This window comes from Saccharomyces mikatae, assembly GCF_947241705.1.
Source record: "Saccharomyces mikatae IFO 1815 strain IFO1815 genome assembly, chromosome: 12".
NCBI lineage: Eukaryota > Fungi > Ascomycota > Saccharomycetes > Saccharomycetales > Saccharomycetaceae > Saccharomyces > Saccharomyces mikatae.
Genome location: NC_079267.1, coordinates 254344 through 271072, shown reverse-complemented (window position 1 = coordinate 271072; position 16729 = coordinate 254344). Strand labels below are relative to the sequence as shown.

General features: G+C 38.6%; 8 protein-coding genes across 8 annotated transcripts; 5 read left to right on the top strand and 3 right to left on the bottom strand.

The window, feature by feature from the left end:
* Positions 1-224: 224 nt before the first annotated feature.
* On the top strand, positions 225-1646 carry SMF3 (putative divalent metal ion transporter SMF3; the record flags this gene model as incomplete). The annotated part of the gene is made up of 1 exon (XM_056224145.1): positions 225-1646. One exon carries the CDS (start codon positions 225-227, stop codon positions 1644-1646), a length of 1422 nt encoding a protein of 473 aa, XP_056078092.1.
* A 244-nt stretch (positions 1647-1890) lies between these two features.
* RSC58 (Rsc58p) lies at positions 1891-3393 on the bottom strand (the record flags this gene model as incomplete). The annotated part of the gene is made up of 1 exon (XM_056224144.1): positions 1891-3393. One exon carries the CDS (start codon positions 3391-3393, stop codon positions 1891-1893), a length of 1503 nt encoding a protein of 500 aa, XP_056078091.1.
* Positions 3394-3649: 256 nt separating this feature from the next.
* On the bottom strand, positions 3650-7186 carry RAD5 (DNA helicase RAD5; the record flags this gene model as incomplete). Its single annotated transcript, XM_056224143.1, has 1 exon — positions 3650-7186. One exon carries the CDS (start codon positions 7184-7186, stop codon positions 3650-3652), a length of 3537 nt encoding a protein of 1178 aa, XP_056078090.1.
* A 205-nt stretch (positions 7187-7391) lies between these two features.
* On the bottom strand, positions 7392-8885 carry SMKI12G1060 (uncharacterized protein; the record flags this gene model as incomplete). The annotated part of the gene is made up of 1 exon (XM_056224140.1): positions 7392-8885. One exon carries the CDS (start codon positions 8883-8885, stop codon positions 7392-7394), a length of 1494 nt encoding a protein of 497 aa, XP_056078089.1.
* Positions 8886-9569: 684 nt separating this feature from the next.
* Positions 9570-10184, top strand: RPL15A (60S ribosomal protein eL15; the record flags this gene model as incomplete). The annotated part of the gene is made up of 1 exon (XM_056224139.1): positions 9570-10184. The coding sequence occupies one exon, from the start codon at positions 9570-9572 to the stop codon at positions 10182-10184; it is 615 nt and encodes a 204-aa protein (XP_056078088.1).
* A 655-nt stretch (positions 10185-10839) lies between these two features.
* Positions 10840-12615, top strand: ADE16 (bifunctional phosphoribosylaminoimidazolecarboxamide formyltransferase/IMP cyclohydrolase ADE16; the record flags this gene model as incomplete). The annotated part of the gene is made up of 1 exon (XM_056224138.1): positions 10840-12615. The coding sequence occupies one exon, from the start codon at positions 10840-10842 to the stop codon at positions 12613-12615; it is 1776 nt and encodes a 591-aa protein (XP_056078087.1).
* A 1466-nt stretch (positions 12616-14081) lies between these two features.
* AAT2 (aspartate transaminase AAT2) lies at positions 14082-15338 on the top strand (the record flags this gene model as incomplete). Its single annotated transcript, XM_056224137.1, has 1 exon — positions 14082-15338. The coding sequence occupies one exon, from the start codon at positions 14082-14084 to the stop codon at positions 15336-15338; it is 1257 nt and encodes a 418-aa protein (XP_056078086.1).
* Positions 15339-15690: 352 nt separating this feature from the next.
* On the top strand, positions 15691-16713 carry SED5 (t-SNARE syntaxin; the record flags this gene model as incomplete). Its single annotated transcript, XM_056224136.1, has 1 exon — positions 15691-16713. One exon carries the CDS (start codon positions 15691-15693, stop codon positions 16711-16713), a length of 1023 nt encoding a protein of 340 aa, XP_056078085.1.
* Between the last annotated feature and the right edge of the window lie 16 nt (positions 16714-16729).

Here is a 16729-nt window from a genome sequence, read left to right as displayed (position 1 = left end):
ATACTGTATATATCTGATCTGTTAGATGCTCTATCTGCGAGGTTGCATTGTTGAATATTCAGTGAGTATTAACCGGAGAACAAAGCGTTGTTTCAAATAAATATACGGGGTTCTTTCATATACGGATTCACATTATAGGTACATCTATATCACTATCCCTTTAATTCCTTTTAATAGTTATTTCATTCTTCTAAGATAATCGACAACAGTAACATCACCAAAAAATGCGATCTTATATGCAGATTCTTCAAAAATTTGTCAAATTCATTGGGCCAGGGATTATGGTCAGCGTGGCTTATATGGATCCGGGAAATTATGCTACTAGCGTTTCTGGTGGTGCTCAATACAAATACACCTTATTATTTGCCATTTTCATATCCAACATTTTCGCTGTACTTTTGCAATGTCTTTGTGTAAAACTGGGAACTGTTACTGGTTATGACTTGGCTGAAAACTGTCGCCATAATCTGCCTAAAAAGCTAAATTATACCCTTTACTTTTTTGCTGAAGTGGCAATCATTGCCACCGATCTGGCTGAGGTTGTAGGTACTGCCATTGCACTACAAATTCTTTTCAAAATACCACTGACTTGGGGTGTCTTATTAACGGTGTTAGATGTTCTGATAATCTTGATGTTCTACACACCAAATGGTCAGTCCTTGAAAAAAGTTAGGGTTTTTGAATTTGGTGTCGGCCTTCTAGTCATTGGTACTTGCATTTGTTTTGTTTTAGAATTGTTTAAAATTTCGATTCCTGATAAAGCAGAGTTATTTAAGGGGTTTTTGCCTTCAAATATCATCTTTAAGGAACAACAGGCTCTTTACATCTCACTAGGTATATTAGGTGCCACTGTTATGCCCCATTCGTTGTATTTGGGTTCATCCATTGTTAAACCAAGACTGCAAGATTATGATTTGAAGAAATACGGTAAAGTTAATCCTCGTCCAAGTTTAAATGCTATAAAATATTCGTTAAACTACGCATATGCTGAATTGATCATTTCCCTGTTTTTGATTGCCACTTTTGTGAATTCCGCTATTTTAATTGTTGCAGGTGCTACACTATCCGGTCAGCCTGAGGCAGAAGATGCTGATTTATTATCGATTTATAAACTGCTAGTCCATTACATATCTCCCGCAGCAGGGCTAATTTTTGCACTGGCTATGTTATGTTCAGGGCAATCTGCAGGTATCATCTGCACACTTGCAGGACAAATCGTCTCAGAGGGGTTTTTACAGTGGTCTTTGCCACCCTGGGCTACAAGACTGTGCACCAGATTAATTGCCATAATACCATGTTTATTTGTTACTTTAACCATGGGTGAGAAGGGAATTTCAGATATTTTGAACTTTTCTCAGGTGGTATTATCCTTAATCTTACCAATCGTCTCCGCTCCTTTAATTTACTTTACCGCAAATAGAAAATTAATGGTTGTTCACGATGAGAACGGAGTGGTAAGAGCCCCTACCGATGTTAACGTCATCTCAGATGAGACTACTCCTTTGAACTCGAAGCACAGTAAAATTGTTGATTTTACAAACAGCCGTTTATTAACCTATTCTTCTATCTTTGTATGGGCTTTGATAGGCAGTTTGAACTGTTATTTGGTGGTTTCTTTTTGTTTAGGCGCTGACATCCACTTTTAGTGGGATTCATTTATTCGTTTCAGGTTGGTTTTTTTTTCTTCTTCTGTTTTATCTCATTTTTTTGTTATTTTGCATAATACAACCCAAGTATATACTTATATATGCACAGCCTTCAGAACATATGCATATTTTATCTAATATTAAAAATACAAACGTACCGTGTTCCCGAACGCCCAATGAGCTTTCATCGAATCCGAACAAAGACACTTCATAGTTTATTTTTCACCGAGATACCTTTGATTATCTATTTCTTGTGTTTCCGCTTGCGACCTGGCTGAGCCCTTACGACGGGTATACTACCACTATAGTTTGTTTGTAACACTGGGAACGCCCTTACATTGTTTATAGGTAGCTTGGAAACTTTTTTTGCCAAGATAACTTCCTTCAGTATTCTTTTCACTTTAAAGTAAATCTCTCTTTCCTCTGTAGTGGGCTTCGAAACTCTATTTAATATTCTCTCCTTCCTCAGCTTTTTAAGTTTCGCAAGAGACTCAGTAACCAACTTATCCGGCGTACCATTCTGAAAACTCTCAATTTCGTCATCCCCTATGTAGTTGGAGGGTGCCCAATTGTATAAATTGTGAAGCTTTATTATCGATTGTTCTGTGTCTTCGAAACCTTCTGCATTTTCAGAAGTGATACCTGTATCATTATCATCACTATTGTTGTTGACGCCATTGCTTTTGCCATCAATAATCTCGTTTTTATCTTTCTGTTCGCTATTTTTGTTTCCCTCATTCGAGTCCAGTATTTCCTCTTGTTTTTCTTTCTTTTCATTTTTTTCATACAAGTTCATGTAACCAATTCTCTCAAGCCAAATAAGGCCTCTAGTTGTTGAATCCACGACGGTGCCGTTTTCGTTGAAGGAAGGCGCCCAGGAATTATAGTTCCCATATTTTAGCCAGACTGTGGTAGGCAAAGCATACCAATTTGGATGCAAAAATCTGGTCATCATCTCAGTCGGTGGTAAAGTGGGGTCTGGGATATTACTTGTATTCGCACCCACAAATCCTAATCTAGGAGCTTCATTTTCTATGTCAGTCTGAGGTAAGATGTTGTTAATCTTGAAGTTCGTGTTGGGAAGTTCATGAGGCCTTTTGTCAAGATTAGACTTAGAAATTATCGAAGAGAAAAGGTCCATATCCTTGGTCCGTATCTGATATGTTTGAGAAATTGGTACCGAATAATTCATAGAAATCTTAATGAAATCATAAGAGATTATTTTGTCTAGTTCTGTTGCATCATCATCATCATCGTATTCATCCACCTCATTTCCATTGAGAGACTTGCCACTTCTTGATTTTACAATATTTGCTTGTGTTAGAGCAATTCCTATTCTGTAGCATTCTCGCAATAAAAGCTCTGAAGAAAATTTGTAGAACTTGTCAACTAATTGGTAATTCCTTGTACCCTGAGGATAAAAGTGAATGAGAATTGTACAAACCAACTTGACATCGTGATATAGCTTATAAAACCCACCTTGAACAGGCTCGTATTCTCCATTTTCAAATCTCTTGTTGATGGTTGTCAAAGCTAATTTATCTTCATTACGTATCGAACCTTCGGCATTACTTCTATTTTTAATGAACTTGCAGTATGATTCATATATCTTATCCGGATTTTTCTCAAAGAATTTGGCTGGGAAACTTTCATCCACTACGTGACATTTGACGGAAGCTGCATTCAAAATGGATTGAACATTTGCCAAAAGATCCGCTAGTTTATCACCATTCACACTTTCCATCATAATAAAAAACCTTCGATTCCTAAAATTATCTCTTGCCTAAGCCCGGCTGATGACTATTTTCTTCGTCTTACTATTTTTATCGTCCATACCTTCTGGCGCTGTTTTCTCTTGACTTTTCCAAATATTTTTTTATAATTACAAAAACTTAAGAGGTAAAAGCGGGTAACAAAAATATTATGAACATGGCATAAAGCTGTGGTTGATCTTTCCATCTTGGAAATAATATGTAAAGTCTATATATGCATATGCGACATGACTATTCGAAAAGCATTTGAATTTCCTCGATTCTTCTTTTTCTCCTTTCGTCCTCATCTGCGTCCATTGCCTCACCGATAGTTCTCTTCTTTTCTTGAATGCGGAGCATTTTCTCCTCTATGCTATTCTGTATGATAAATCTCGTAACCTTGACGCTGTTCGTCTGGCCAATTCTATGCAATCTATCGATTGCTTGGTCTTCCATGCTGGGGGACCACCATGGATCCATCATGTAGGCGTGGGACGCGCATGTCAAATTCAACCCAACACCACCAGCTTTCAACGAGAGTAATAGGATTTTTTGTCTGCTATAGTCTTTAGCGGCGAAATCTGCTAGCACATTAGTTCTTTCTTTTAACGAAAGACGTCCATCAAATTTGTAAACTTTTGCAACATCTTTTGGGAAAGCATGCGTAAGCTCTTTCTCCAGGATGTCCAAGTACGTAGAAAATTGAGAAAAAATGACAACTTGTTCGCCTGCCGAACTGTCCTGTAGCAACTGAAGCTCCTTCACTAAAGCAGTTATTTTGCTTGATTCAGAAGCAGGAGAATATGGCCTGAATTCTAAATTTTCTGAAGTACTATTTTGTGGCCCCAATGTCAATAACCTACATGCATCTATTGGTTTACGACAATTGGGGCACTTTAAACACAGATTCTTACCTTTCTGAAACTCAATATATTCAAATAAACATTTCTCACAAAAACTATGGCCACACTCTGTAAACAAAACCTTATCTATATCAATAGGTTCCGCCGTGCAGATGGAACACTCTAGGGTTTGAAATGATTTATTGTCTGGATATTTAACTTTCAGATTTCTCATCATCTTCTCCAGCTCCTCCTTAGAAAACGAATTATCATATCTTTCAGAAGCCACACGAATCAGAGAATCAAGCTCCACCGTTTGCTCCGTAACCAACTTGTTATTTTTGGATAAATCCTCATCATTTTCATCTTGAGTTCCAATCAGGCCTGGATGGCAACAAACTTGTCTTAGTCTCAGAATATGAACGAGAATTGTGGAATACTTCTTCAGTAAATCACCGCGTGCGATACCTGATTTAACAGTAATCTCTGCCTTATCCAAGAGGAATTTATATAGGAGATCTTGAGCTTTACTGAATGGTAGTCTTTTAATAACGACTTCCTTGGGTGGTAACTCCACTAAAGGCTTACCATCCTTGTCTTTCATTTGCTTCGTCCTTCTTAACAGCACAGGTTCTAGAATCGCATTCACCACATCAAATGCTTGTTTATAGTTTTTATTCTCAAAAGGCGTTGATACAAAGGTTTTCCAATAATTGATTTGCCGCCAGGGATCTAATTCCAAAAACTTGACAAGGCTGTACAAATCGTCAAGCCTGTTGATAATTGGTGTACCTGTTAAAACCCATTTGCATTTCGCTTGTAGATCCATAACCGCTTTAGACGTCACTGTCATTCTGTTTCTAATATTATGACCCTCATCAATTACTATACGATAAAAATTGACAGAAAACAAGCCGGATGATACAGTTACGTCCTCATCTATCATCCTTCCTTTAAAATGCTTGGTCCATTCATTTTGAACAATGCCATACGTAGTAAGGACTACAGTTGGGGGGTTTTTTGTCTTAGTTAATAAAGTTTTCAAACTAGAAACATTCCCACCATAATATACTTCATGGTACATGTCGGGAGAATTGTTAGCTTTCATAAACTCATTACTCCATTGCGTTAATAAAGACATAGGAACTACGATCAACGTTGTCTTTGAAGCATACGGTTTCTTGTTATTTTGCGAAGACGTTTTGAAAGTGCTTGAAACATCATCAGGAATATCAGTACTCTCAACATCATACGGTGTTCTGTCAATATCACTATCGCAAGGACAAGATAAAATTAAAGAGTAAGCTGCAATTGTTTTACCCAATCCCATTTCATCTGATAATATGCCACCCTTTATCATCGTTTTTAAGACAGGTTTCGTTAAGGAAAATTCGCCAGAGTGTAAGTTAGCATAAAAAAATATATCATCTTCAAGATTCAGGTGATCGTTTTGTGTCTTTTGAGCAGCCCAAGACATATCAGTGGGCCATTTGAACTGTTTCCATAGAGGGTTTATCACATTAGCATCCGTTTCCGAAGCCCCTTTATCTGAGGCGGTCTTAGCAAATTCTTGTTCCCTTCTCAACATCCAAGTAAGACCCTGCTTTTGATAATTCCTTAGCTCTAGTTTAAATATATCACGAGAAGGTTCTGTTTCAGGCAAGTTTTTTAAAGATTCTGATGATTGTGCAGCTTTATAGAATGTCTTCAGTTGATTCAAGTTCATTGTTTCTTCTTCGTGCTGGGTATCCCAAAGATTGTCACGAGCTTTAGCGGCTTGACCAGGGCGAATATCATCATTATCATCATCATCATCATTATCATCATCAATATCAATGATTTCTGGGTCACTACTGAGCTCTATTTTATGCCTTTCAATTGCCTTCTGTTCATCTAAAATCGGTTTCAGTTTTAGTTTATCAAATAACTTCAGTAGAGCCAATCTCTTTGAACGATTTTCCAGCTCTTCATCTGTTTCAGCCAATGATCTACCGAAATTTTTGTTGTCTTTTTCCCTCTTGATTTCTCTTTCTGTACGCCTTCTTTTCGTAAAAGATTGTCCATCACTAGATGATTCTTCGAAAATAATAGAGGTTAAAAAGCAATCCAATTGCAAGATAAAGCTGTCACCTATACTCAAGCGCTTATTATCACAAAATATTAACGTAACTTCAAAGCCTATTTCATTGGAATTTAAAAGAGGGTATAGTATTTGAGCGATGTCTTCGGGAACTCGGCCGATTTCTCTATTATATTGACTATCAAAAATCCTTACTAAACTGGCCATTGATGCTTTCTTTCTGCCGCGTGAATCATATACCTTGGCTGCAGAGATCTCTTCAACTGATCTTTTCAGTTTCAACTGAGAACCGTACTTCAAAGGTCTGACAGTAGGTCTTGTAGCCATACCAGTCACTTGCAAAGCACCTATAAATCTTTTCCAAGTGGTTTTATCTTCTAATCGATTTTGGTTTCTGAAAGCATAATTATTTCTTTTTTTAACATGGGATGGAGAGGGGGACAAGACCGAGCTTGAAGTATCAGAATGTGAGTTTACTTGATTTGGAGACGACGGTATATTGCTGGTGGAATTCTCCTTATAATGATCAAAATAGTGTGATAATGCCAAACAGAGTCCTTCCTTTTTGCTACCAAATTTTTCATTAAGTTTTATTGAAATGCTCGTTGGCATTTCTGGGATAATCCTTAGAAGCTCTCCAATAAACTGATCTTGGTCATCCTCCCTGATTTCTTCGTTGACCGGCAAAATAGATGTGTCTTTTTCTCCTTCAGAATTATCACTCACAGATAAGATATCGTCATCGTTGTGGCTATTTGAGAATAGAAATGATTCCTTATTTTCAGATTTGAAATTTAATGATGTTTCTGATGTATCAAGATCATCATTAAAAAACCTTTTCCTTTCCTCCTGCTTAACATCACTCATATTGAGATAGCTTAAATACCTCTATGTACGCTCTTTAAACGTTTATATACGGTAACTTTGTTGACGATCTAATCTTTAATTACTAACGTACTTGAATAAAAGCACTATATGTAGAAAAGTTAAGGGTTCATTACGCGTAAAATTTTCATCGGCAAGATGACGCGCTAGCATTTATAGAGAAGTAAAGATATTGAAACTTAACTATCTACTGATTACTTAACCTTCTAATACAAGTGTTTTTCATTTCCAGGATAGAATTCAACCTATTGATCCCCTCAGAAAGATCTGAAATGAGAGGTTTTACCTCGTTTTCATTTACAAAGCCTTGCTCTTCTGCGGTGAATCTTTTCGATTTCTCATTGATTATGTCAGAAAGAAACTGTATTATTACGGAGCTTTTCTGTCTTCTTTTATTTTCCATCATCAAAAAAAGCAATTCATTGTCAGTATCATGTGATAGATTCCTTAACTTAGCCTCTAAGTCTTGCCTTTTTTTGATAGATTCTTGAACCCTGAAACAAATATTATTAATTTTGGCTACTTGAAAATTCCTTTCTTTTATAGTGGCTAACTCGTCTCCCTTTTTTGAGTTTGACACAGATTGAAATTTAGATTCAAAACATTTTTCCAAAGATTGCAAAGTGGTCCATTTGTCCTTGAGAGGATCATAAGGCTCTTCGAGGTCAAAGGTATCCGGAATGTCGGAAACGTCGTTATGAAGAAAGTTGACATTATGATCTGAAGATGAGGTTCTCTGTTTTAAAACTGCAGTGTTAGGGGCCGTTGAATTTACAAATGTAATACTATCTTTTTCGGACGACTTATTTTCAGATTTACCAGTACTGCTGTTAACGTCAATCTTCCTATGCTTATTCAGTATATTTTCGAGGCGTATGATCTCTGTGATTAATCTGTTCTGTTCCATTTCAAGTATTTTCTTTTTTTCCTTTATTGAAGCTACTCTCAGGTTATGTGCTGCTATATCAGTATGTCCTCTAACACCGCGTTGGTTCTCTCCTCCCGTTGAACTCCTAAATGGAATAGGCTCTGAAAGACTATGCTCGTATTCACTTGGTTCAAGTGACCTAGGATTTTCAGAAAAACGTCTTTCCTCAGTCAAAGGAACATTTTCAAACGAAGAGTCAACAGGATTGGGATAGGTCCGCTCTAATACTTGTATCGGGGGCGTCTCTTCAAAGGAGAACAGGCCATGTCTTTTATCATTTTCTTCAGAATTCCCTTTATGTTCATCAAACAGGTTTTTTTGAACGAGCTGTTCTATAGGATCATCATTTTCACTCAAATAGCCTTCAATCAGATTTGAGCCATCTGTTTTCACATCACCAATTGATTTGATGCTGCTCTTTCCAGATGATGACCTCTTCTTAAAGAAAGTACCTACCCTCTTGATTAGTCCAATGGGATTCTGGTGTTGTTCATTTCTATGCTCCTCAAAACTCAATCTTCGTTCGTTTATACCTCCTAAAAACCTTTGAGTCGAGTACTCTTTATCTAGCGAAGAATCACGAAGGCTGGGATGCTGCGGCAAGTTCATGTCTTGCAAATTATTAACTGCCTGCGACATTTTGACACAAGGACTGGGCATTGTAATTTTTTTTTTTGGAACCGAATATTGAATAACTCTTCTAGGAATAATCGGTGTCTCCTGGACATATTCCACAATCTGTTCTCCTTCCATCGCATATACTACTCGCAAGATCACAAACACACGCACAAAACTATGGACACCTATGAATATACTTCTTGATTTATATAAAACTGTTTTCATCAACAAAATAGAATCATCATTATAATTTTATACGCTTGAGGATGGTACGCTGTTTTCTTTGTACCTTTCCATTTTGCATGAAAAAGGGGAAGGCTTTATATAAAGAAGAATTACATAACTCACTTTGCCGCCCTGCACAGTAGACTGATTATGGACAATATTGAACAGGAACAAAATAGTAAATAACGCCTATGTGATGGATACCTAGCAGTAAACTCAAAATAAGCCTTAGAGCACCATGTATTAAAGTTATCCTGTCATTGCCTCTTATCTGAAGGACTTTTGCAAACTCAACTGATGCATTTTGCAACATTATTATTAAAGGGTTTCATCGTCTGACATGATATACATTGACGTCAAAGAAATGCACGGATTTAAAAGGTGAAAGATATTTTTTCTGAGAATTCTAAAAAACCGACGCAAAATCTCCGGACTGCTGAAATTTTTCACATTTCTCTCTTTGCTTGGTAATGAATGATAGATAGAATTATTTCTTTCCCGTCATCGATACATTAACTACACTTCTTACTTTTTCTATTCTCTCAAGTTAAATTATAAAATTTAAAATACCACGATCAAACAAATAAATCAGCAATGGGTGCCTACAAATATTTGGAAGAATTGCAAAGAAAGAAGCAATCTGATGTTTTGAGATTCTTGCAAAGAGTTAGAGTCTGGGAATACAGACAAAAGAATGTCATTCACAGAGCCGCTAGACCAACTAGACCAGACAAGGCTAGAAGACTAGGTTACAAGGCCAAGCAAGGTTTCGTTATTTACCGTGTCAGAGTTAGACGTGGTAACAGAAAGAGACCTGTTCCAAAGGGTGCCACTTACGGTAAGCCAACTAACCAAGGTGTCAATGAATTGAAATACCAAAGATCCTTGAGAGCTACCGCTGAAGAAAGAGTTGGTCGTCGCGCTGCTAACTTGAGAGTCTTGAACTCCTACTGGGTTAACCAAGATTCTACTTACAAGTACTTCGAAGTTATCTTGGTCGACCCTCAACACAAGGCTATCAGAAGAGATGCTCGTTACAACTGGATCTGTAACCCAGTTCACAAGCACCGTGAAGCTAGAGGCTTGACTGCTACTGGTAAGAAGTCCAGAGGTATCAACAAGGGTCACAGATTCAACAACACCAAGGCTGGTAGAAGAAAGACCTGGAAGAAGCAAAACACTTTGTCTTTGTGGAGATACAGAAAATAAGCTGGTTGATGGAAAATATATATTTGTTGGGCAGGCTTCTGTTTACCTGACATGTTTTTATACTATTATCTTTACATTTAAAGATTTTATATACAAGACACTGTATATCTCACTTTAAACCAATTTTTTTTTTAATATAGTTATAATTGGATTTTTGTTCAGTTATCTAGCTAACCCCCACCCCCTCTTCTCGACGCTCCCCTCTCACGTATTTTACGTGCTATATCAAGGAGCGACGAAGGAGTTCTAGTAGTTCTACGTACACTAACGGTTGTTTGTTAAGGACACACACACACAGATATATATCTATATATTCATTGCATCACTGCACTCAAGTAATTCTCTTCACCGGTCAAATTAACACCATGTCCTTTTTTGATCGCACCTTAATTTCTTGTATTTTTTTTCTTTCGTTTTCTTTCCGTTTCTTTCCTTATTAGAACCATTAAATAAAACTTAAGAAAAGGAAAAGAGAGGGCCATTTTCACCTAGAGATTAGGCGTCGATAATCAGCAAATATATTGTATTTTTTCCCGTCTTTCAACTTTTGTCTTTTCTCTTGCTCTTCTTAGCGATTAGATAACTTCCAAAATACGCTCTTCCAAACAAAGAACCCAAGTATACCATAAATAGGGGCAGAGAGAAAAGAGCTAACATGGGCAAATATACCAAGACTGCCATCCTATCAGTTTATGATAAGACTGGTTTATTAGACTTAGCCAAGGGATTGGTGGAGAACAATGTTCGTATCTTAGCATCCGGTGGTACAGCAAACATGGTCAGAGAGGCTGGTTTCCCAGTGGACGATGTTTCCTCAATTACGCATGCACCCGAAATGCTAGGGGGCAGAGTGAAGACTTTACATCCTGCCGTTCACGCAGGAATTCTTGCCAGAAATCTAGAGGGTGATGAAAAGGATTTGAAGGAACAACACATTGATAAAGTGGATTTTGTCGTATGTAATCTCTATCCATTTAAAGAAACTGTGGCTAAAATTGGTGTTACAGTTCAAGAAGCCGTTGAAGAAATTGATATTGGTGGTGTAACTTTATTAAGAGCCGCCGCAAAGAACCATTCAAGAGTGACTATTCTTTCGGATCCTAACGATTATTCTATCTTTTTACAAGACTTGTCTAAAGATGGGGAAATCTCTCAAGACTTAAAAAATAGATTTGCACTGAAGGCGTTTGAACATACAGCTGATTATGATGCAGCCATTTCTGATTTTTTCAGGAAACAGTACTCCGAGGGGAAAGCCCAATTACCTCTAAGATACGGATGTAATCCTCACCAAAGACCTGCACAAGCTTATATCACTCAAGAAGAGGAATTACCTTTCAAAGTGCTTTGCGGTACACCAGGATACATAAATCTTTTGGATGCCTTGAACTCGTGGCCCTTAGTGAAAGAATTATCCGCATCATTGAATCTGCCTGCTGCGGCGTCATTTAAGCACGTTTCTCCAGCAGGCGCTGCTGTGGGGCTTCCATTATCTGATGTGGAAAAGCAGGTTTATTTTGTAAACGATATGGAGGATCTGTCACCTTTGGCATGCGCATACGCTAGAGCCCGTGGTGCGGACAGGATGTCATCATTTGGCGATTTCATTGCGTTGTCCAATATTGTGGATGTTGCGACAGCAAAAATAATTTCGAAAGAAGTCTCTGACGGTGTTATCGCTCCTGGGTATGAACAAGAGGCATTGGACATACTATCCAAAAAGAAAAACGGGAAATACTGTATTCTACAGATCGATCCGAACTACGTTCCTGGTCAAATGGAAAATCGAGAAGTCTTTGGCGTCACACTGCAACAAAAAAGAAATGATGCAATAATTAATCAATCCACTTTCAAGGAGATTGTCTCGAAGAATAAAGCGCTTACCGAGCAAGCCGTCATCGATTTGACCGTTGCCACCCTAGTTTTAAAGTACACACAATCAAATTCCGTCTGCTATGCCAAGAACGGTATGGTCGTGGGACTTGGGGCCGGTCAACAATCACGTATACATTGTACTAGATTAGCTGGGGACAAGACGGACAACTGGTGGTTGAGACAGCACCCAAAGGTTTTGAATATGAAATGGGCTAAAGGAATCAAGAGAGCAGACAAATCTAACGCCATTGATCTTTTCGTTACAGGGCAAAGAATAGAAGGTCCGGAAAAGGCGGATTACGAAAGCAAATTTGAAGAAATTCCTGAACCGCTCACTAAAGAAGAGAGGCTGGAATGGCTAAGCAAATTAACCAATGTGTCGTTGTCATCTGATGCTTTTTTCCCCTTTCCCGACAATGTTTATAGAGCTGTGCAATCTGGTGTAAAATTTATCGCGGCTCCCTCAGGATCTGTGATGGACAAGGTCGTATTCCAGGCTGCCGATTCATTCGATATTGTCTACGTGGAAAATCCGATTCGTCTATTCCACCATTAGATGCGATGCGTTTTGTTAAAAAGAAAAACAAAAAACATTATGAACAGATATAGCTGGATTCAAGTATATACGTAAACGTACACTTCTTTGATTTCCTACGTTAGAGTTTTTCCTCTTTTAGAAGAGGACAAGATGTAAAATGGTATTAATTATATAGAGATGTCTGCAGTATGGTTTTACCCAAATGATCATGGACCAAACTAGGGTCATTTCATAGTGTTTAGGAATATACTGCGGTAGGATGAACAACGAAGATGACCGAACTCAGATTTTCCCACTCGGCACACACGTCCTGCCATCTCTTCGTAATAAGGAGAAAGCAGAGCATGGAACAAAGTATAGGAAAAGAGCTCAAGATCATGCATCCTACTTGATCTAAGTTAAACTCGTCAACGGGGCTACTTCTGTCTCATCCATATAAATCATGGCAACAGCCCCCGAACCACCCGCACACAACGTTAAGACAATGGCACCCGGTGCAACGACTAAGAGAAACCGCCCATGATCCGACGACTCAAAAACCCTGTTCATGAAGACCAGAGGAGAAGTCAGGAGCTGAATCTCTTATTTAGTGCCGATGTCCAAAATGCCATCTAGATGTGAAATACGTGAGGCCCATTGGGGACTCCTTGAGACTTTGCCTCTCGAGCGCTGAAAAACGCTAGCCCAGTGTTTTTAGAGAAGCTAAGCAGCAATAGCAAGAAATGCACACACACGTATGCGCGTGACTTCCCTTCCCTGTATAGTACTGAACTAGCACGAGTCTATGGTTACTTTTTTTTTAACAAGGAAGAAGAAAAACTCTTAAATAAGAAGTAAAAGAAATTGATGTTAAGAAGGAAACCTCTAATACCAGAGTTGTTTAGCGTTTATATAGACAAATAAAACTTCAGGAAAATTTTTCTGAAATGAAAAAAAACAATATATCAGGGTAACTGTGAGGCTAATAGCCGCCGATGATTTAGGGTTGCCACACCAGAAAAGGGAATGAAAACATTTATTCGCAAAAGAGCATCAAGTAGCCCTATCCATGCTTTTAACTTGGTAAGTGTTGTTGATCTGCGCCAGTGTGATAATAACACCACACGACTACTGAATAGGACTCAAAAATCAGAAGAAATATAGAAAAAAAAATCACTACCGCAAATATGATGACGGGCATTTTGTAAACATGCACATTCCGGAAGCTATCCATGAGGCATTGTTACTGTTCCTTTTCATTGACCTAAATTACAATAGATTTATTGGCCGTATCAGCATACTGGTCAGTATTGACAATGATCGTTTCCGTCCTGTCCGTGTCTAGCGACATGCGAGACTCGGTCCGAGTGAGTCAGCGCGATCGGCCCCATTTACTCTGTCGCCTTACACGTCGGTATATATACATATATGTATGGTTTTAAGTGGAATTAATCAAATCATTACAATCTCATTAAAGACAAAAACATAAGAAAACACGAACGATAATGTCTACCTCCCTATTCAATAACATAGAATTGTTGCCTCCAGATGCCCTTTTCGGTATCAAACAAAGGTATGGGCAAGACCAGCGCACTACCAAGGTCGATTTGGGTATCGGAGCTTACAGAGACGACAACGGTAAACCATGGGTTCTACCAAGTGTTAAAGCTGCGGAAAAGTTAATTCATAGTGACAGCTCCTACAATCATGAGTATCTCGGGATTACCGGGTTGCCAACTTTGACATCAAACGCTGCGAAAATCATTTTCGGTACTCAATCCGACGCCTTACAGGAAGACAGAGTAATCTCTGTACAATCACTTTCAGGTACGGGGGCTCTTCATATCTCTGCCAAGTTTTTTTCAAAGTTCTTCCCAGATAAATTGGTATATTTGTCCAAGCCCACTTGGGCCAACCACATGGCCATTTTTGAGAACCAAGGCTTGAAAACGGCCACTTACCCTTACTGGGCCAACGAAACTAAGTCTCTTGACCTAGATGGCTTCCTGAGTGCTATTCAAAAGGCTCCAGAGGGCTCGGTTTTCGTTCTACACTCTTGTGCTCACAACCCCACTGGTTTAGACCCAACTAACAAGCAATGGGTTCAGATAGTTGATGCTATTGCCTCCAAAAATCACATCGCTCTGTTTGATACTGCCTACCAAGGATTTGCCACGGGTGATTTGGACAAAGATGCCTATGCTGTGCGTTTGGGTGTGGAGAAGCTTGCTACAGTTTCCCCAGTGTTTGTGTGCCAGTCGTTTGCTAAGAACGCTGGTATGTATGGTGAACGTGTGGGCTGTTTCCATCTAGCACTTACAAAGCAAGTGCAGAACAACACCATTAAGGCTGCTGTCACCTCTCAACTGGCCAAAATAATTCGTAGCGAAGTGTCCAACCCACCAGCCTACGGTGCTAAGATTGTCGCTAAATTATTGGAGACACCTGAATTAACCCAGCAATGGCACAAAGATATGGTTACCATGTCTTCCAGAATTACTAAGATGAGACACGCATTAAGAGACCATTTAGTCAAGTTAGGCACTCCGGGCAATTGGGATCATATAGTAAACCAATGTGGGATGTTCTCCTTTACGGGACTAACTCCTCAAATGGTTAAGAGACTTGAAGAAACCCACGCAGTTTACTTGGTTGCCTCCGGTAGAGCCTCCATCGCCGGGTTGAATGAAGGAAATGTGGAATATGTGGCTAAGGCCATTGATGAAGTGGTGCGCTTCTATGCTACTGAAGCTAAATTGTAATCACTAAATAAGATACTTATACTCATACTTACCTATTACACTCTTCATAGTTTTTTTTTGAATGTAAAGAAAACAAAGCTGTTTCTCTGCTGCTTTTACCTTTTGTTTGGCGTATTATTTTTGGTGTATGTCCGGGTAGGATTATCGATCGAGACGAAGCGAAAGGCGTATTCAAAACAATCGTAATAAGAATGATAGTGCCAATATAGAAGCCCAAAAAAAAAAAATTCCTCATTACCACATCGACATTCCTGCCAGGCCTGTTTGAACAAAAGGCTGTTAACTCTTTACTGTATATATTTTGTTCCATCTTTATTCTCATCCGACCTTTCCATCATACCGCACAACTCTCATGAATATAAAGGATAGAACTTCAGAATTTCAACAAAGCGTGTTGAGTTACAAGAAAAGAAACAAAAACTTTAAAGAGCAACAGAGAGAACGTCTTCAAGAACAAGAAAACGGAACTTCTACTAACAGTGCTACCGGCAATGGGAGAAATGTCTCTGAGTTTCAAAAAAAGGCCTCTGGCATAGCCCATGAAATTTCATCTACCGCGCAGTTATTATCTAAATTAGCCGTTCTGGCCAAGAGAAAACCCATGTTCAATGATAATCCCATCGAGATTGCTGAACTGTCGTTTTTGATCAAAAGAAAGATTTATGCCATTGAGCAAAGTTTAGTACAGTTAAGCCAGCTTAAAAAAACCGACGTGAATGGTAATGCGTCAAATAAATCGTCTAATCAACCAAGTGCTGTGCAGCATTCCAAAAATGTTGTAAACCTTTTGAACACCCAAATGAAAAACATATCAGGAAATTTCAAAGACGTACTGGAGGAAAGGCAACGATTAGAAATGGCAAACAAAGACAGATGGCAAAAATTGACCACTGACACCGAAAATGCACAAGGGGATGATCACACACAAAGTAGTCATGCTGTGGACTTGACCACATACAACAACTCTAACCCATTCATGACTTCACTAATAGATGAATCCTCAGAAAAGAATAACAGCTCGTCCAATCAAGGCGAATTGTCTTTTCCTCAAAACGATTCTCAATTAATGTTGATGGAAGAGGGCCAGCTATCAAATAATGTCTACTTGCAAGAAAGAAATAGAGCAGTGGAGACAATAGAGTCCACCATTCAGGAAGTAGGGAATCTCTTTCAACAATTGGCTTCCATGGTCCAAGAGCAAGGCGAAGTCATCCAAAGAATTGATGCTAATGTAGAAGACATCGATTTAAATATTAGTGGCGCTCAAAGAGAACTTTTGAAGTATTTCGACAGGATAAAAAGTAATAGGTGGTTAGCCGCTAAGGTGTTTTTTGTAATTTTTGTATTTTTTCTAATTTGGGTTTTAGTCAACTAAATGCGAAAGAAAGGAA